This window comes from Protopterus annectens, chromosome 3.part1 (genome assembly GCF_019279795.1).
Source record: "Protopterus annectens isolate FY-2018-M chromosome 3.part1, PAN1.0, whole genome shotgun sequence".
NCBI classification, from domain to species: Eukaryota; Metazoa; Chordata; order Ceratodontiformes; family Protopteridae; genus Protopterus; species Protopterus annectens.
Genome location: NC_056732.1, coordinates 1,732,007,881 through 1,732,030,035, shown reverse-complemented (window position 1 = coordinate 1,732,030,035; position 22,155 = coordinate 1,732,007,881). Strand labels below are relative to the sequence as shown.

The following is a 22,155-nucleotide window of genomic DNA, read 5'->3' as shown; positions in this document are numbered from 1 at the left end:
TCTAACTCCAGGGGTGCAGTGCAGTAGGGCAGGGGCTATAGTTAATTTTTGACCAAATGAAATTCGTCCAAATGAGCTTTCAGTGAAGTTTGCTGACTGAAATCATTTTCGACCAAATGAAATTCGATCAAATGAAATAGACCCATCTATATATATATATATATATATATATATATATATATATATATATATATATATATATAGATACATATATATATATATATATATATATATATATATATATATATATATGAATATATAGTGCATATACATATATATATATATATTTTTTCCACTTACTGGATCCCTACATCCGTACTATTTACACATCATCATTCATATACACATACATCCACCTATATATTTTTCATATGTTCCCCCCTTTTATATCCACACAGGTTTCAGTATTCTTTCTGGACAGATAATACTAGTCTCTTGATACCTTGTGTACCTATGATTCTCATTATTTTCACTCAATTTGTTATAGAATAGTGGGACGTTACTTTACATCTTTATTTCATGCTGATACCATTCTTTCCATTCTCTCATATGGGTCTTGGTACCCGTTTTTTCTTGGTATAATTTTAGCCTTGGGACATGAAGGATATATTATCCATCACCCTGAGTGGATTTTACAAAAAATTTCTTATATTTACCCATATCCACCTGCTCCTCTAATATTACTTCATTACTTTATAATCTGCGTGGTTGGGTTGTTAATTATGTACACTTTTAGGAAAGGTTAAGAAAGTTGTTTGTATTCAATTTTTACAATAATAGAAGTAAAAATAGTGCTACCTAATTGAGTTGACTATACTTTTTACAATAAGTTAGATAATTCGTTTATAAGTGCTTTAAGCTATACCATTAAATTATTATTGAATTTTGTATAGGTTGCCTAACAACATTGTACAGCTATTATTCATTTCATAATATGTCTGTATGCTTGTAATTTCCCATTTGTTTTTATCACTGATCCCCGATAGATGGTGCTATTATTTGATTTGAGACACAGACACGTCATTCCGCTGTCTACGGATGACGCACATTAGATTCTTACCAAATATATAGTTGGAGTCTTCGTAAAAGGTTTTATTGTTATGCATTTATGGTTTTGAGTGTGTTTCAAACAGGAAATTTTAACTTACCTAGGACATCTATTATTGCACATGCAAATGAAAACAAATTATGATAGGATGCCTTGCGAGTTTCTCGCGGGTGAGCTTGATTAGTAAAATTGTAGGAAAGAATACCTACAATGATTGGATATGATGTCTGATTTTAAACCAATGAATAATGCTTTGAATACTGTCATACATTTTAAATTGATTTCATTGTATTTTGATTTGTATCTGAAGAAGCGGTAGTTTACCGTGAAAGCGCTCATCTTGTTCTAATAAATCGTTTTTACCTTTATAACATTTAGTATTGGATTATCTGTTGCTACAGTGCTGTGGAGTGATAGTGATTACAAGCGACTTTGCTGCTTTTTAGCCTATTGGAATACAATTCTTTGGATGACTAACTCGTGTTTTTTAAAGACTGAGTCTCTGACATTGTATTGATTGCCAGGTCGGCGTCTGAATTTTACCAGAAGAACCGTTTTTATATACGGAATTATTGCTCTGCAACGGTCGATGCTTTGACCCTATACTTAAATCGCTTCCAGGCTTGGAACAGTCACTCTGTAACAGTGAGTCTATATACAATATTGACTACAACATAGAGCTTTTATCTAAAAACGCTCAGTATATATAGCGTACTCATTTCGCTTTACTTATATTATACAAGCTTCTGCCTCCAAGGGTTTTACTTCATATTTTTGGGACCTTTTTGTTTGTCAATATATATATATATATATATATATATATATATATATATATATATATATATATATATATATAAATGTGTGTGTGTGTGTCTATATTCATGGTGACTGGGAAGAGAACTTGTTTCATACAAGAGTCTTTCCATGATAGTTTTATTTAAATTCTGTTCCATTCACTGGAGATATTTCAATGTTAGTTAGAAGTTCCATTTTAAATTCATTTTCTGTTGTTTTTTTTTTTTACTTGTTGTCCATCTTTCCCTAGATTGGTGTCTAGTTTTGTGAATCCATATTATCTGTGTGTGTTTGTGTGAATAAATAAACACTTCTATGTCAAAGAAATGAAACAGAAGAAACAATTACTTCCTGGGAGCATTAAAGGCTGCAACACTTTGAGCTCTGCTGACCTTTGCAGCACCTGTAATCAGAAAAAAAGGATTTTATCACTTAAAAAGTAAATAATAAACTCATGACCTTTTTGTGTTGTATATTCCGGTCTATATTACGTGATCAAACATTTAGGCGCTTGAACACCTAAACGTCGAAACGTAAAACCCGAAGACTGACAATCTTGAATGGCCATTTACGTGAATTTTTCCCCTGGGAAAAGATTTGCTTGGTGGTTATTGGTAATATGCCCTTTTCCCCAATTTAGAGAGATCTCAGAGTTGGTATATTTAGTTAGGGGGTGTGGGGGGTACAGACTCCCATGTCTGGGAGTGTGAAGTCCCTGACTTGATAAGTGTTTAAAGGTTTATTTGTTCCCGACGGCCAAGCAAATTTTTCAAGGTGGAAAAAAACAGGTAAATGGCCGTTCGAGATTGTCAGTCTTTGAGATTCACGTGTCGACGTTTAGGTGTTCGAGCACCTAAACATTCAATCACATAGTATAGACCCTTATATTCTTGGTAATATGAGAGTTTATACTCCTAAACTGAGGAATGATGTAATCTGGACCTGAACAGCACATTAATTTATGTTTGCAGGAAGTTTCTTGTAACTTAACATTTGTGTAAGATAAAAATCATTCACATAAGTTAGTCTATATGATAATGACAAGCCAAATTTCTATCAGTTTCAGTACCTTCTGTAGCTGCTTGATTAAGACAAAAGGATGCCTGTTCAAAGGTTTACACAAGACTGTCATTATTCAAATTCTCATCATATAATGACATTGACTCATATCACGAGAGCATATGAGCAAAAACTGGGGAGGGAATCACAATGCAGCAGACTCAATGACCATGTTTGAGATTATTAAATGCTCATTACTTTCTGCAACACTGAAGAAAAGTAAAGATCAGAAAATAATCTGCTTCTTATGAAATTAAAAAGGGCTGAGGAAGATAAAGCTACATTAGATAGTGACAGTGAGAACAAGCAGTGTGAGGGACTGAAATATAAAGAGAGATACAGAGCTTTATTAAGATTAACTTCAAGATTGCAGAATGCCATACAACAAGCATTCTCCTGGCACACAAGCATGTGAAGGCAAATCACTTGTATAATGCTTAGCCTATGCATTCTCAAAATGTACTTTCACACTGCTTACACCCCCTACCCTAAACGTTTCTGCAGTTTTCATGATTAAATCAACGTTTTTCACTGTACTTCACTTTCTTACAAACGTCTGTGCTACACTTTTAAGATTCCAGCCATATAAATTCATCCTCATTAATATGTCTATTCCCCACACATATGCAGTTCAAGACCTACACATCACAAAATCACCTGTAAGCTCAAAAACTAACACAAAACCTAATTCAACATTTCTTCTACTTTTTCAGACATACCTTCATTATATCCCATCTTAATGACTTCCTCAATCTCTATCCTCTTCAACCCACTATTTCTTACATTTCAGAAAGATGTTTCTTCTACAGTTCCTCATAGTAGCACCATTTCTCCTACATGCACTCATAACACTCTACCAACATCAGGTACCCACACAATTCCTGCAAAGCTGTTACATTGTGTCCTCCAAGCAATGTTACATTGTGTCCTCCAAGCAAAGTACTTGTGAACCTCCTCTCCCAGTCATATCCTTTGTATATCAGCCCTCGCATTTACTATCGAATTGGGTATTAAACCTAAATTAAATCTGTAACACTAATACTTAGTGTCATCTTCCTCCCAAACCAAGCCCAACTCAGCATAATTAGGAACCAGACAACAAACCCATCCGTTTCTTTATTGTTACTTCCTCACCCACCTGGTCTTCCTACACACCATGCCAACTTACAAAGAATATGTAAAAAGCTCCCTAAACAGCAAGCATGCATGGATAGCAGTACACTCCAGAAATCTTAGGTGACAGAGAAACATGGCTCTGTCAGGAAACAAAAAATGAAGAAGCTCTCCAGGCAGACAAGAATATCAGAGTAGACAGAGCCAACAAGTCACTGGTGGTGACGTTATTTCCTAAAGACTCGTTATTTCCTAGACAAACTCACCAACCTGAACATTAACCCCTACATCACCAGATGGGTTACAAACTGGCTCACGAACAAAACCCACATGGTGAGAGTTGCAGACTCTAGGTCCGACTCTAAACTGGTTACAAGTGATGTCCCCCAGGGCTCAGTCCTAGGACACCTCCTATTCGGTATATTCTTCTCAGAGGTACAGGCAAGCACAGGAGGACTTTGGCTGACCAAGTTTGCAGACGACTGCAAACTAGGGACCATAATTGATTCTCCGGCTGATACACCCTCCAGAAGGGTCTCACTGAGACGGATACCTGGTGTCAAAATCACTGCCTCAAGCTGAATGCCAAAAAGTGCATAGTGATCCCCTTTGGAAAAAACAATGTACCCACAAACTACCACATAGGTGGTAGCCCCCTAAATACAGAAAAAGTAACAAGGGATCTGGGAACCCAAGTAGATAGCAATCTCTCCTTTGATTATCATATTGCCAAGGTGGTTAGAAAATCCTTCTAAGTGATCCACCTAATCTCAAAAGGGTTCACATTCAGAACAAAGGCAGTTATTGTGCCTCTCTACTCATCACTTATTAGACCCATTATAGAATACAATGTCCCATTTGGGATGTACCTTACAAGACACCTGCAACAGCTGGAAACACCACAAAAGTACCTCACCAAATGGATTACTGTCCTCAAACAGATGACCTATGTAGCCCGACTAAAGAAACTCCAGCTGTACTCGGTTGCATACCGCTTACTCAGAGGTGATATCTGCTTGACATACAAGGCCATGTCCAACCCAGAATTGATGGATATGCTCCACCTAAAAAAAAAAATCCCTGAGAGCCATATGCTCTAGGGATATAAACCTTACCATAACGATAAATAGGACATGCTGGAGGGATAGATTCCTGACCCAGAGACTCCCTATGCTTTGGAACAAGATTCAAATATACATCAGGCAGAGCCCCTCACTAGTGATCCCTGGGGTAAATTTTCTGTTTCCCATCCACCCGTCAAGGTTTCTCTGCAGTTGCTCTACTGGACAGAGGCGCAGGGAACTAATGGCTCTGCTGGTCAGAGGCACAAGGAACTAATCTAAGTGGGTGGCGAAAGCAACACATTCTGGCTGGGCTTATAAATGCCCTTGGGCAGATAGCCTAGTTCTTACCTATGAACCTAAAAAAAGCAAACCAAATATCTCAATTTTCTCAAATACACAGCCAACTCTCTTTAATTCAGAAATGCTACTAATCATGCTCAGAATATACACTCACAAGACACTTGCAACTATGGTATTTATATACCCCCCTTGTTATTATTTAAAACACTTGAAAACATACTTTGCTAGGCCACCTCAAAAATATCTCCAGAGATCATGATATTCAGTGATGTTTAAACAGCTTGACAAATCATAGAATCTGAAAACCCACCCAATAATAGAAATTTCTACAAATTTGCCCAACTTATAACCAGACCCAGTAGATGTAAGAAAAAAACAGACAATCGACCTTAATTAGATCCTACATTCCCCTTGAAAAAAATATCATTCCATGAAACTCTGTCAGACAGCTTAAGTGTCACTTACATAAATCCATCAAAAGCTACCAAAACAACAGCCCCAAAACACATAGTTGTGGCCATGCAATAAAATGTACTACTTTTCATAAAGACACTTTTATTAATGCACAACATTTGCTTAAATGAGGGACTCTTAAAGACTCTCCCCATACAAGATGCTGTCTCTGAGTTCAACAAAATGTTTCTAGGTATTCTAAACACACTAGCCCTCTTCCAAATGAAAAGGTGTCATTGTTAAACCTTCCCTGTTGCTGTCTGTAGCAACTAAACAAATCATGGAACAAACAAAGCATGGAAGGCCTGGACAAAAAGTAAAAAAGCACAAAAAGCACATTACTTTACTAGCATATAGAGAGATAAGAAACCTAATAAAACAACATATCACACAAGGCAAGAAAGCACTCCTCAACCAATCACACCGTACACACTAATAATCTGTTAGTGCTCTGCAATAAAACAACATATCACACAAGGCAAGAAAGCACTCCTCAACCAATCACACCACACACTAATAATCTGTTAGTGCTCTGCAATAAAACAACATATCACACAAGGCAAGAAAGCACTCCTCAACCAATCACACCGCACACACTAATAATCTGTTAGTGCTCTGCAATAAAACAACATATCACACAAGGCAAGAAAGCACTCCTCAACCAATCACACCGCACACACTAATAATCTGTTAGTGCTCTGCAATAAAACAACATATCACACAAGGCAAGAAAGCACTCCTCAACCAATCACACCGCACACTAATAATCTGTTAGTGCTCTGCAATAAAACAACATATCACACAAGGCAAGAAAGCACTCCTCAACCAATCACACCGCACACTAATAATCTGTTAGTGCTCTGCAATAAAACAACATATCACACAAGGCAAGAAAGCACTCCTCAACCAATCACACCACACACTAATAATCTGTTAGTGCTCTGCAATAAAACAACATATCACACAAGGCAAGAAAGCACTACTCAACCAATCACACCATACACACTAATAATCTGTTAGTGCTCTGCAATAAAACAACATATCACACAAGGCAAGAAAGCACTCCTCAACCAATCACACCACACACTAATAATCTGTTAGTGCTCTGCAATAAAACAACATATCACACAAGGCAAGAAAGCACTCCTCAACCAATCACACCACACACACTAATAATCTGTTAGTGCTCTGCAATAAAACAACATATCACACAAGGCAAGAAAGCACTCCTCAACCAATCACACCGCACACACTAATAATCTGTTAGTGCTCTGCAATAAAACAACATATCACACAAGGCAAGAAAGCACTCCTCAACCAATCACACCACACACTAATAATCTGTTAGTGCTCTGCAATAAAACAACATATCACACAAGGCAAGAAAGCACTCCTCAACCAATCACACCGCACACACTAATAATCTGTTAGTGCTCTGCAATAAAACAACATATCACACAAGGCAAGAAAGCACTCCTCAACCAATCACACCGCACACACTAATAATCTGTTAGTGCTCTGCAATAAAACAACATATCACACAAGGCAAGAAAGCACTCCTCAACCAATCACACCACACACACTAATAATCTGTTAGTGCTCTGCAATAAAACAACATATCACACAAGGCAAGAAAGCACTCCTCAACCAATCACACTGCACACACTAATAATCTGTTAGTGCTCTGCAATAAAACAACATATCACACAAGGCAAGAAAGCACTCCTCAACCAATCACACCACACACTAATAATCTGTTAGTGCTCTGCAATAAAACAACATATCACACAAGGCAAGAAAGCACTCCTCAACCAATCACACCACACACTAATAATCTGTTAGTGCTCTGCAATAAAACAACATATCACACAAGGCAAGAAAGCACTCCTCAAGCAATCACACCGCACACACTAATAATCTGTTAGTGCTCTGCAATAAAACAACATATCACACAAGGCAAGAAAGCACTCCTCAACCAATCACACCGCACACACTAATAATCTGTTAGTGCTCTGCAATAAAACAACATATCACACAAGGCAAGAAAGCACTACTCAACCAATCACACCGCACACACTAATAATCTGTTAGTGCTCTGCAATAAAACAACATATCACACAAGGCAAGAAAGCACTCCTCAACCAATCACACCACACACACTAATAATCTGTTAGTGCTCTGCAATAAAACAACATATCACACAAGGCAAGAAAGCACTCCTCACCCAATCACACCACACACTAATAATCTGTTAGTGCTCTGCAATAAAACAACATATCACACAAGGCAAGAAAGCACTCCTCAACCAATCACACCACACACTAATAATCTGTTAGTGCTCTGCAATAAAACAACATATCACACAAGGCAAGAAAGCACTCCTCAACCAATCACACCGTACACACTAATAATCTGTTAGTGCTCTGGGCCTCAGTCAATAAACTGTTAAATCCTTGACAAGCTGCACAACTAACACCAAACACTCAGGAACAAAAGTGTACCATAGCCAAGCAGTTCCATAGCTACATCATAAAAACTGAACAGGCATTAAAGAACCAGGCAAACAGTCAAGCTCTAGAGGTCCCTACTCAATCAGATAATCTCCTTTACCATTTCTCCTTCCAACTACATCTCATAGCAAATACCAGAAATACCTCAAAAATGAAAGTCACCAGCTACTAATGGCAATCTATAAGATCTTAAAATAGCAGGTAAGGGTAAAGTACATACAACTTCACTTTTGATAAACTGATCCTTATCTGAAAATAAAGTTTCCTTGCTACGCAATCTATCCATTTTACAAACTCACCAATACAACTCTTCAAATGCACAGTGCTCGATATCTACAAATGTGTAAGTAACTATATTCATGGAATATATGCCCCTATTTTCATGTAAATGTAATCTAATGAGAAATGCATGTGTCACTGTTAATTTATATTATTTAGTGTCTGTTCAAGTATATTCCTGAATGTCTGTTTAAAAATGTTTATAATCATTGAAGCTTTTCTCGTTAGGCCTCATCTCCACTCATTTTTTTTTACTAAACTCATTTGTGCATACCTGGTAAATAAAAGCAAAGAAAAATAAATAAAATGCTATTTCATGAGCTCTGACTTACTGCCTTGATTACAGAAAAGTTAGCTGGTGGAAAAGATGCAGTTTTTAGACTTTCTGACATGTTCTTCCTGTAAGAGCTACCTGTAAACGTGAATGAGGAAATCAGAGATCTTCACCTGCAGTTATTTGAATGCATTTCAAAATGTCATAACTTATAAATTCATAACGCAGCCTGAGAATGTTTCCTTTACTCTCTGCTTGTTTAATATGAATGGACAAAGTTTGACTTCTGCAAAATGAATGCTTCAGTGTTAGTCATAAATGTTATAGAAATAGCTAAAAAATATGTTAAGTGGATTTTAAATGTCTGTGCATTGCAATCGGTGGTATGTGATTATAGGACTGGAGCTAGAAATATATGATTTTTGGTAAGTTTTTTACTTTTTCTTTATTATTACATATGTTTATAGAATCAGAGTTTCAGAAGTTCATAGATAATTGCTAGGCTATAGATCTTTGAGTATCTTTACCCACCTAGTCATGAATTCCCTCTGTATTTCTAGCCATAGTAGTTTAGTACCAAAGCACGTATATTTTCCGGATATCATACTTAATCACAGTCCCTAACTACATTGTATTGTCTTGATAACTGAAATTTCTACCGCTGTAGAAAAAGTCCAGAATAAGATTTTCACAGTGGCGTGGCACTCATAAATGGATCCTCCAGATGCTATCCTGCCCTGCTTGCTAGTGAAACAGTCCCTAACTATATTGTATTTTCTTGATAACTGAAATTTCTACCACTGTAGAAAAAGACTACAAAAAGATTTTCACAGTGGCGTGGCACTTCTAAATGGAACCTCCAGATGCTATCCTGCCCTGCTTGCTAGTGAAACAGTCCCTAACTATATTGCATTGTCTTGATAACTGAAATTTCTACCACTGTAGAACAAGACTACAATAACATTTTCACAGTGGCGTGGCACTCCTAAATGGAACCTCCAGATGCTATCCTGCCCTGCTTGCTAGTGAAACAGTTCCTAACTATATTGTATTGTCTTGATAACTGAAATTTCTACCACTGTAGAAAAAGACTACAATAAGATTTTCACAGTGGCGTGGCACTCCTAAATGGAACCTTCAGATGCTATCCTGCCCTGCTTGCTAGTGAAACAGTCCCTAACTACATTGTATTGTCTTGATAACTGAAATTTCTACCACTGTAGAAAAAGACTACAATAAGATTTTCACAGTGGCGTGGCACTTCTAAATGGAACCTCCAGATGCTATCCTGCCCTGCATGCTAGTGAAACAGTCCCTAACTACATTGTATTGTCTTGATAACTGAAATTTCTACCACTGTAGAAAAAGACTACGATAAGATTTTTACAGCGGTGTGGCACTCCTAAATGGAACCTCTAGATGATATCCTGCCCAGGTTGCTAGTGAAATAGTCCCTAACTATATTGTATTGTCTTGATAACTGAAATTTCTACCACTGTAGAACAAGACTACAATAAGATTTTCACAGTGGCGTGGCACTCCTAAATGGAACCTCCAGATGCTATCCTGCCCTGTTTGCTAGTGAAACAGTCCTAACTATATTGCATTGTCTTGATAACTGAAATTTCTACCACTGTAGAAAAAGACTACAATAAGATTTTCACAGTGGCGTGGCACTCCTAAATGGAACCTCCAGATGCTATCCTGCCCTGCTTGCTAGTGAAACAGTCCCTAACTACATTGTATTGTTCATGTACCTAATAATGTTTTCTTCATATGCTGACTTGTAAAATGTGCCTTATTTCTGTATCAGTCCCAGCGATCATGCAACCCAAGGGCCCACCCCTTCCCCCAAACAGCTTGGATTCCTTTTGCAGTATTCCTTAAGAACTCCACAGACAGTTCCTCTGCTTAAAACTCCACCATAGTCTGCTGATAAACCCTGAGCTACTCCTCAATTTTGCAAGACATCTCAGCTCAGATGAACGGCACTTTGTCTTAGCAAGCAGATTTAACTGTGTAATTTCTCTTTCATTAAGTAGAATAAGGACTTTCTCTACCACTGATATATATACATTTCACTGATTGTTTTTCTCCGGCCAGTCCTCTGCCTCTGCTGTAGCCCCTTTGTATACTTATGATTAACATCTGAATCTGGCGCCATAGCAACTACCAATCCCATAATCCTTTGCACCCTTAAAATGAACAGTTACACTCCCTAAGCAGTCTTTCTTGGCAGTCTCTCTTTCTTTAGCTTCCTCGTGGATCCCCGATGTTTGCGTGCTCACCAAGGTATTACTGTCTATGTTGCCGTTTTGATATATTTGTCTAATGTAGGAGCTCAGTGTGGTCGGCTAGTTTCCACCCAATTGTCACACACGTATGCCATTTTATACATGGCAAACTGTGTCACAAGCTGTATCCAGGTGATGTCACTGCGATAAGAGTCTCACTGTGCTATTTGATTGTTTCTGTATATATTTTACCCTGATAGGCTTACATTATTTGATATAATTTCTTACATACTAAAGTCAAAACAGTGTACTTAGGTTAAGACTGCATTTTTCTAAGCTATATACTATATGGAATGATAATTACCTTAATTACAGTGGAGCCATTAGCATAGCAATGTTTTATTCTATTCTCACCACCTAACTCCTGCACACTAACTTTACCAAAAAAAGTTGGCACAGCCAGCTATTCTAACAACTCTGCCTCTCTACTTACAAACTGTACATTTCATACAGCCAAACTAATAGTACACCACACCACCTGTCATTTCAAATTACTCCTACTACACACCCACAGGCCTACTGCTTGCAGTAACCAAACCCACTATTGTCTCCTCCTCATTGTCTTAACTCAATGCGGAGACATTCACCCCATCCCAGGTCCAAACAACCCTCATTCATCTACCATAAGTATAAAAGACTAACATCTTCACTTAATAACAATCAACACATGTAGTAGCTGTAATAAAGTTACTGAATTTCATGCCTGCTTAGCTACTCACAGTCCACATATCATTGCAGTAACAGAGATAAGGTTAAAACCACATATCTCCAACACTGAAATTCTTCCTTCAGGGTATAATATCATTCACTCTGACAGATCTCATAAAAAGGGTGGAGGCATAGCACTGATCTATCAAAATACATTAATCATTTCCACATACCCAAAGCGACTACACATTTTGGAAACCTTGAATTCCTACTTACATCAATCCACATGAATAACAACAAACACATATGTATTGCCATACTTTACATTCCCCCAGGGCATAACATTCCCATTCTTGAAGATTTCCCATTCTGGATAAACCATAACATATCAGAAGAAACCATTATTATGGAAGATACCAACATCAATTGGCTAAACCTTATTTCTAACTCTCCACTTAACAGTACAAACCTACACAGCTTCACACAGCGTATTACAACCCCAACCCATAGCCTGTCCACTCCCTCAGAATCCACTTTAGATTGGATATTAGTGTCACACCCTCACAAGTACTCTAACTCAGGCACCCTCCCAAACACATTTAGTGATCATCTACCTGCATACACACACAGAACTCACTCTCAAATATCTAAAACACACAGCTATAAAACATTCAGAAATCTCACCCACTTTAACCAAACCACATTCATAAATATATTGAAAGCACAAAACTGGGGCCCACTAAAAACTCTCCCCTTAGATGATGTCATTAACTACTTTAACAAAAATCTTTCTTGAAACCCTAAATGGCCTAGCATCTATTCAAAGCAAACAAACTAAACTGAATCACGCCCCATGGGTAACTAAACAGACAAAACAACTTCTCCTTCACAGAGACCATGCATGGAAACAATAGCTAAGGAATAGATCACAACTAAATGAAATTAACTACAAAACACTCAGAAATAAAGCAAAAAAACTAGTCATAGAAGATAAAAAAATACTTTCCCATAACCTAACTACCCAATCCAAAACCCCCCAAAAGTTCTGGGGATCTGTCTCCTCTCTCCTCAATCCTGACAACACACATAACCCATCTCTCTCACCTGAAAAAAACCCTCTGAAAATTGCCCATGACTTTAACATGCATTTTATCACTAGTATTCAAAACCTAGTCAAACCTTCTCCCAGCAAATCTCAGAACTCTACTGTACCCACAATTGATTGCACCTCCTTATAACCTTCAAATACCTCAACAGCTCCTGCCTTTACAATCCAACCCACATCTACCTCTCTCATATTCAAACTACTAACCAAACTAAAACCCTACTCTCCCGCTGCTGATAACCTACCTCCTGAATACCTTCAACTTGCTGCTGAAGCAATTGCACTTCCAGTCAGCATACTCATAAATCACTCCATTTTGGAATGTTATGTTCCTCAGCTATGGAAAAACTCCATTATAACTGCCTTACACCAAGGAGTAAATTCCTATGACCTCTCAAATTATCGCTCCATATCAATACTATCTCCTTTATCAAAAATCCTAGAAAATGTGTCCACACTCAATTTCTTAAACATCTCTTAGACAACAACCTTCTTGCCCCCACACAACATGGCTTCTGCCCTAACCATAGTACCACCACAGCTCTTCTATCTTTCAATGACATTGTGAACAAAGCCATTGATGCTAGTCTCCCTACATCTGTTCTACTACTGTATCTATCAAAGGCTTTTGATACAGTCTCACACAAAATGCTCCTACACCAACTAGCTAAATTAGGCTGCTCCCATAGCTGCCTAACATGGTTCTTCTCCTACCTCAATAACCAAGATCAGGGGCGTGGCTAAAATGTAGACTGGCAGCATCTCTTCTCAGCTCTGCACTCAAAAGATATTTCTGACAAGAAGTTTTAAAAAATGGATATTGCAGACAAACCTGTTTTGCGGAATTAATTCTACTATCACTAGAAGTCTACATTGCAAAAATTCTGGCTTTAATCATTATTTTTCCTGTCAAAAAATAAGAAGAAAGGTATCTGAATCTACTGGAAATGAGCTTTTCTAAGAATACCACACAGGACCAGATGATGAGAAATGAGATACAGTCTTTATTAAATGCTATACAAGACTTATCAATGAAATTTGACAAAATTAATACTAAACTGGACTCTTTTGATGAGAGATCTACAAAACAAACACTGCAACTACAAGAAATAATGACACAACAGAAGTCTCAAATAGCTGACATACAGAGATCCCTAAATGATACTGAGGGCAGACTCTCAGAACAAGATCTTCAGCTACATTTTTTATCAAAACAAAATGTTTCATTACAAAATAAAATAGAGGCTCTAGAGAACTGGTCCAGACAAAATATCATTTGTATCTATGGGCTGCCAGAGAAAACAGAGGGAGATAACATGGTGAATTTCCTTACTAACTGGTTACCAGAAGTTTTAAAATTGCCTGAAGCTCTTTCTTATGGAATTGAGAGAGCCCATAAGATCCTTAAGAGCTCCTTCATCAACCATCAAATCAAAAAATCACCTGAGATCAATAATAGTAAAGTTGTTTTCATCACAGGATAAGGAACTTATTTTAAAGACAGCATGGTTAACTTCTCCAGTTAAATACAAAGACAACATAATCAGATTTGATAATGATTATTCTGCTGGAGTTATAACTGCAAGAAAAGAATGTCTCCCTCTGATAAAGGAATTGAAAAAAGGCAACTTAAAGTGCATCTGCTATTCCCTGCAAGAATAAAAATCTTTTTTACTGAAGGTCCTAAAACTTTTGAAACTCTACAAGCAACAGTCTCTTATCTTTCAGCTAATAAAACCTTGGATAAAGTGGAAGAAATGGATTGGAGCTCATTTGGGGTAAAGAGACATGCAAAAATGAATGAATGGAGCACTGCTGACAAGAAAAAGAAGAAACTCAAGGACACATGAAAAGGGCAAACATTATTGTTTTCTATTTTCTCTGTAAGTTAAAAAAGTTCTTCTTTAAAAGTATTCATGCTTTACATATGTGTCAGTCTTTGAAGCAATATAAATACAGGATAAACAGGACATTTTATTACTTTACTATTATTTTACTATTCAATGAACCTTAAAAACCAATGAAGAATAGCAAATAGGACAAATAAATGATTAAAACAAATCAAATCAAGGAAATACATAATATAGAAACCAAAAAGAAAGTGTCTGATTTAGAAGAAATACACGAAGCATTTAGGCTATTCTTTCATAAACTTAATAAATAATCAAAATGAGAAAATAGAAACACATTCAGTATTGAAAGCTTTTCTTAAAAACAATGTTAAAGTTAGGTTATTAGAGGAGCAGGTACAACTAATAGATAAGCAAATAACAATGACAGAACTTAAAGCTCAAGTAAATAAGCTACAATTAAACAAAGCTTCAGGTATATATAATATCACCCCAGAAATGTTTAAATTACTATCTAATGAGGCTTTGCTGTTGTTATTGAATGTCTTTACATCAGTTAAAAATGGTAAAGACATCCCTCCTTCTTGGAAGTACACATTAATATCACCATTTCTGAAACAAAGTAAAGATCCCAGTGAATGTTCATCATACAGACCCATTTCACTTCTTAATATAGATTATAATATTTTTATGGCAATACATGCTGCTCGAATAAAACAATTACTGCAATTTCTGATAGAGGAGGATCAAACAGGTTTTATAAAAGATATGAACACTTATGACAGCATCAAAATAATTATTTCCTTAATTGATTATATAAATGTCACAAAAAACAAAATGAATGTTATTAGTTTAGACATAAATAGCGCATTTGATTCAGTGAACTGGGATTATTTATGGTTAGTTTTAGAAGAATATGGTTTCTCAAACAACTTTACCTTGTTAATAAAATCATTATATGAAAAATCATTGGCTTATATAAAACTGGGATCTTGTCTGTCTAAATCTATTAAAATAACAAAGGGCACAAAACTAGACTTCCCTCTTTCTCCGTTATTGTTTGCACTAGTCATTGAACCCTTAGCAAATAATATACGTATGAATAAAAATATTGAAGGAATACAATTAGACAACAGCCTAGAGCTTATAATTCAACTTTTTGCTGATGATATTTTAATTACCTTAAAGAATAATAATAGCTCTTTAAAAGCATTACGGGACTCAATTCAAAACTTTCAGAACTTTTCGAGTCTTACATTTAATGAGAACAAAACAAATGTATTGCTTATAAATACTAATAAAAAAGATCTAAATAAAAAATCCCCACAGATAATACAATTAAATAATTGGGAATTATAATAATTAACAATCTAGATACTACAATTGAAACAAATTATAAAGAGATCTTAAATAATATTAAAAATCTAACACAAAGATGGAATCAGTTCTTCTTTTCAATGGAAGAAAGGCTCTATATAATTAAAATGATCATATTTCCAAAAATTCTTTATGTTATACAAGCTTGTTCTTTGCCACCAGCTAAATCGCATCTGAAATGATTTAATAGTAAGATTCCTATGGTATCCAAAAAAAACAAGGATAGCTATGAAATATCATCTAGATGATTGGGATATGGGGTGGCATGGGTTTACCAGACATAGAAGTATATTTGCATTCATCTGTTATTAAAACAATATCATTATGACTAAATACAAAATATACATCAAAATGGAAGCTAGTTCATGAGAGACTCTGGTTAAAATCAGGATTTGTAGTAACAAATAAGTATACCAATTTCATACCAAACAATTTTCTATGGCTGATGAAGGAATATATGATACATAAGCATAAAAATATAAGTTCCAAATACATTACTTATACATTAAAAATTTTCAAAAATCTTATTAATAGCAATCCTGATATTAAAGCATGGTCATTTTTATTATATCCAGTAGCGTACGCACAAGGTAATATAATAACATTTGATATAGAAGTAGTCAACATGCTTAAAGAAAAGGGATTAATATATTGGCATTAGTTGGTAAACTCTGGAAAACTTCTGACAATAGACCAAATTAAAAGGAAATTAAATTAATACCAATAAAAGCAGCTAAAAACAATGCATAACAGGTCTGCATATAAAAATGTTTATAGAAAAGTGTTTGTAAAAAAGTATCTAGTGAAATCACTACCTGCAACTACAGTTGGAAGCCTTGCTAAGTGTGAGTCTTAAAAGTAGTGAAAAGTATATCTTACTACAAATTACTATTGAAGTAAAATAAAATGAAGTGAAAAGTGAAGTAAGACAAAGGTAAAGGAGTTATCTTTTATAGCTCCTCATTTGCAGGACACAAGCTATATTGCAATGTTCATTCAAACCTGGGTACGAAAATGAGTCTAGTAATATTTGCCATTCTAGCTCCTTATTCTCCAAAGAGGTACTGGACCCCTCTTTCTGTTTTCTTGACCTGGTCAATTGCAATAAAATGAAAGCTATGTCCTTGATGTTTCATTACGTGTTTAGCTAAAGCGTTTTCTTTTTTCAGTTTCCTTATGGCATAATCATGTTGGTACAGCCTGTCCCGTAGTCTCCGGTCAGACTTGCCTATGTAAAATGCTTCACAGCAGTTACACTTAGCTAAATAAACTATGGATCTAGAATCACAATTAAGCTTATGTGTAATGTGGTACTTTTTGTTGCGTATTACAAAGGAATTGGAAGCCTTCACAAGATGGCAATAGTTACATGCCCCACACTGAAAACAGCCTTTTGTTCTAGTCATTAGCTCCGTCTGTTTACTTCTTTCTAGCAAAGTTTTCAAATTATTGCCTCTCCTATATGCTATCAGAGGTTTTGTGCCTAACTTGCCCATGAGTTCCTCGTTATTTGTTATGTAATACCAATTTTTATTAAGTATAATTTGAATATTCCTCGAGTCAATACTGTAATTTGTGATGAAACTATTTACAAACGAGGTCTCTGTTATCTCAGTGTAAACATCAGAAAATAATCTGCTTCTTATGAAATTAGAAAGGGCTGAGGAAGATAAAGCTACATTAGATAGTGACAGTGAGAACAAGCAGTGGGGGACTGAAATAAAGAGAGATACAGAGCTTTATTAAGATTAACTTCAAGATTGCAGAATGCCATACAACAAGCATTCTCCTGGCACAAAAACGTGAAGGCAAATCCTTGTATAATGCTTAGCCTATGCATTCTCAAAATGTACTTTCACACTGCTTATACCCCTACCTAAATTTTTGGGCAGTTTTCATGATTAAATCAGATTTTTTCACTGTACTTCACTTCCTTACAAATGTCTGTGCTACCTTTTAAGATTCCAACCATATAAATTCATCCTCATTAATATGTCTATTCCCACACATATGCAGTTCAAGACCTACACATCACAAAATCACCTGTAAGCTCAAAACTAACACAAAACCTGATTCAACATTTCTTCTACTTTTCAGACACACCTTCATTACATCCCATCTTAATGACTTCCTCAATTTTATCCTCTTCTACCCACTATTTCTTCTTACATTTCAGAAAGATGTTTCTTCTACAGTTCCTCGTAGTAGCCATTTCTCCTACATGCACTCATAACATCCTACCAACATCAGGTAAACAATTCCTGCAAAGCTGTTACATGTGTCCTCCAAGCAATGTTACATTGTGTCCTCAAGCAATGTTACATTGTGTCCTCCAACAAAGTAGTTGTGAACTTCCTCTCAGTCACATCCTTTGTATATCAGCCCTCACATTTACTATCAAATTGGGTATTAAACATAAATTAAATCAACACTAATACTTGTGCCATCTTCCTCCCAAACCAAGCCCAACTCAGCATTATTAGGAACCAGACAACAAATCATCATTTCTTTTGTTTTCCTCCCATCTGGCCTTCCTATACACCATGCCAACTTACAAAGAATATGTAAAAGCTCCCTAACAGCAAGCATGCAGGGATAGCAGTACACCCATAAATCTTAGGTGACAGAGGAACATGTTTGTCAGGTAACAAAAATGAAGAAACTCTGCAGGCAGACAAGAATATCAGAGTAGACAGAGCCAACAAGTCACTGGTGGGGGCTTTATTACCTTAAAACTTGTTATGTCCTAGACAAGCTCACCAACCTGAACAATAACCCCTAGTCATGAGATGGGTTACAAATTGGCTCATGGACAGAACCCACATGGTGAGAGTTGCAGACTCTAGGTCCAACTCAAACCGTTACAAGTGGTGTCCCCAGGGCTCAGTCCTAGGACACCTCCTTTGTATATACTTCTCAGAGGTACAGGCAAGCACAGGATGACTTTGGCTGACCAAGTTCAAGATGACTGTAAACTAGGGGCCATAATTGATAAAGACACTATCCAGAAAGGTGTCACTGAGACAGATACCTGGTGTCAAAATCAGCCTCAAGTTGAATGCCAAAAGTGCATAGTCATCCCCTTTGGAAAAACAAAGTACCATAAACTACCACATAGGTGGTAGCCCCCAAATACAGAAAAAGTAACAAGGGATCTGGGGACCCAAGTAGATAGCAATCTCTCCATGGATAATCATATTGCCAAGGCAGTTAGAAAATCCTTCTATGTGGCCCTAATCTAAAAAGGGTTCATCTAAAACAAAGCGGTTATTGTGCCTGTCTGCTCATCACTTAAGACACATTACAGAATACAATGCCCCATTTGGAATGTACCTTACAAGACACCTGCAACAGCTGAAATACCACAAAAGTACCTCCCCAAAAAGGATTACTGGCCTCAAACAGATGAACTATGCAGCCCGACTAAAGAAACTCCAGCTGTACTCGGTTGCATGCCGCTTACTCAGAGGTGATCTCTGCTTGACATACAAAGCCATGTCCAACCCAGAATTGATGGATATGCTCCACCTAAAAATAAAATAAAATCCCTGCGAGCCACATGCTCTAGGGATATAAACCCTACCACAATGATAAATTGGACGTGCTGGATGGATAGATTCCTGACTCAGAGACTCTCTATGCTTTGGAACAAGATTCCATATACATCATGCAGAGCCCCTCACTAGCACTTTTCAAGAGAAACCTTGATGGGCGGATGGGAAACAGAAAATTTACCCCGAGGATCACTGCAGTGGCTCTGCTGGACAGAGGCGCAGGGAACTAATGGCTCTGCTGGTCAGAGGCACAGGGAACTAATCTAAGTGGGTGGCAAAAGCCAACACACTCTGGCTGGGCTTATAAATGCTCTTGGGCAGATAGCCTGGTACTTACCTATGAACCTATGAACCTATGAACATAAAAAAAAAACAAACCCGATATCTTCATTTTCTCAAATACACAGCCAACTCTCTTTAACTCAGAAATACTACTAATTATGCTCAGAATATACACTCACAAGACACTTGCAACTATGGTATTTATATACCCCCTTGTTTTTATTTAAAACACTTGAAAACATACTTTGCTAGGCCACCTCAAAATTATCTCCAGGGATCATGATATTCAGTGATGTTTAAACAGCTTGACAAATCAAAGAATCTGAAAATCCACCCCAAAAATAGAAATTTCTACAAATTTAACTTGTAACCAGACCCAGTAGATGTAAGAAAAAAACAGACAATTGACCTTAATTAGATCCTACATTCCCCTTGAAAAAATATATCATTCCATGAAACTCTGTCAGACAGCTTAACTGTCACTTACATATATCCATCAAAAGCTACCAAAACAACAGTCCCAAAATACAAAGTTGTGGCCACCCACCCACCTTGTCTCAGGAACCCCACTCAGCATTCCTGAAAACACTGGAAAATATGAAGGTCCTACCAAACACCATGATATTGTGTGATTTCAACTACCCAAGCATTGACTGGGAAAACTACTCAAGTACAAACTCCTTTGCCCAATGTTCCTAGAGTTTATAAACTCAAACACTGGAACAACTGGTCACCACTCCCACAAGAGGTGACAACATATTGGACCTGATCATCACCAACAAGGGGATCAGTGTTCCACCAGAGGTAAACCCTCGCTGGTAAGATCAGACCATAAACTAATCACACTGGATATCCACATCCGACCCCCCCAGTCAAGGAAACCAGTGTGAAAAACTTTTCAAAAGCAAACTTCACACTTCTCAAGATCAAGGTGGAAAGTTTCAAAGCCCCCTTGACAAAGGATGATGCTTCCCAAGCCACAGAATCCTTTACAAATGCATTCTATGACCACCTACAGGAATGCATGGATCAGCCATCCCAAGCAAACCAAGACTCACTCCTCCAAAAGGAAACCAGTCTGGTGGTCCCCAGCCATAAATAAGCTATACAACAGAAGGAGGAAACTATTACATGATAGAGCAAAATCCCAAAAAGGAAAGGCATCCCTGATCTTTTTAGCAAGAAACTACGATCCCTGATAAAATCATCAAAAGGGAGCTTGAAGAAAAATTGCCAAAGACTCTAAAGATAATCACAAAGCCTTTTTAGCTATGCCAAGAATCTAGGTGGCAACTCTCAGATCTACTCTGAGCTAGTGCAAAATGGCAAAAATACACTGAACCAACTGACATTGCCAACATCCTGGCTGACAGGTTCAGTGCAAACTTCCCCACCACAAAGGGCCTGTGTCATCCCAGAAGAATGCAGCCCCAGACATCACAGACACACAGGTGAAAACAGCTCTCCAAAGCCATAAACACAGCATCAATGGGACCGGATGGTATCCCAGGCTACATCTTACACAAGCTCCAAAATGAACTAAACCCTCACCTAAATTCACTGTTCAAACTCAGCCCTTTTCCACAGGCTATGTACCCAAAGAATGGCATACATCAACAGTTATACCACTCCACAAAGATGGTGCCACAAAAAATCCTGGGAACTATCGCCCTATAAGCCTGACTAGCCTGGTCTGCAAAGCTATAGCATCATCATGGAACACATTAACAGAGACATTGGGAACCTCCAGACACTGGACCCGACCCAATTGCTTTGTTAAAAGAGATCCTACCTCCTAAACCTAGTTGACTTCTTTGAAACAGTTACCAAGGCCATAGATGAGGGAAAGGTAGTCCTCACAGCCTACCTGGCTAAGGCCTTTGACACCATTCCCCACTCTGGCATTATAGATAAGCTTACCAGCTTGAACATCAACCCCTATGTCATGAGATGGGTTGCCACTGGCTCATGGATAGAACTCACATGGTCAGAGTTGGGGCCCCTGTCTGACTCTTTTCCCCCCAAACTAGGTCCTGTTGAAACCCAGGTGGTAGGGTTCACCAAGCAGAGAAATGGGCCTAAGATCTGGGGACCTCCAAGGTTAGAAATAGGGCAAACCTCCCCCTTGAAAATGATAGTCACCCTTGGGA

At 37.3% G+C, this 22,155-nt stretch overlaps 1 protein-coding gene across 1 annotated transcript in view; it reads right to left on the bottom strand.

Moving 5' to 3' along the window:
• LOC122797851 overlaps positions 1-22,155 on the bottom strand; it is an 875,220-nt gene that overhangs the window by 26,719 nt on the left and 826,346 nt on the right. Inside the window, exon 16 of the mRNA XM_044066372.1 lies at positions 2,196-2,246. Coding sequence (XP_043922307.1) covers positions 2,196-2,246 — 51 coding nt within the window. The remainder of the gene's footprint in view (positions 1-2,195; positions 2,247-22,155) is intronic.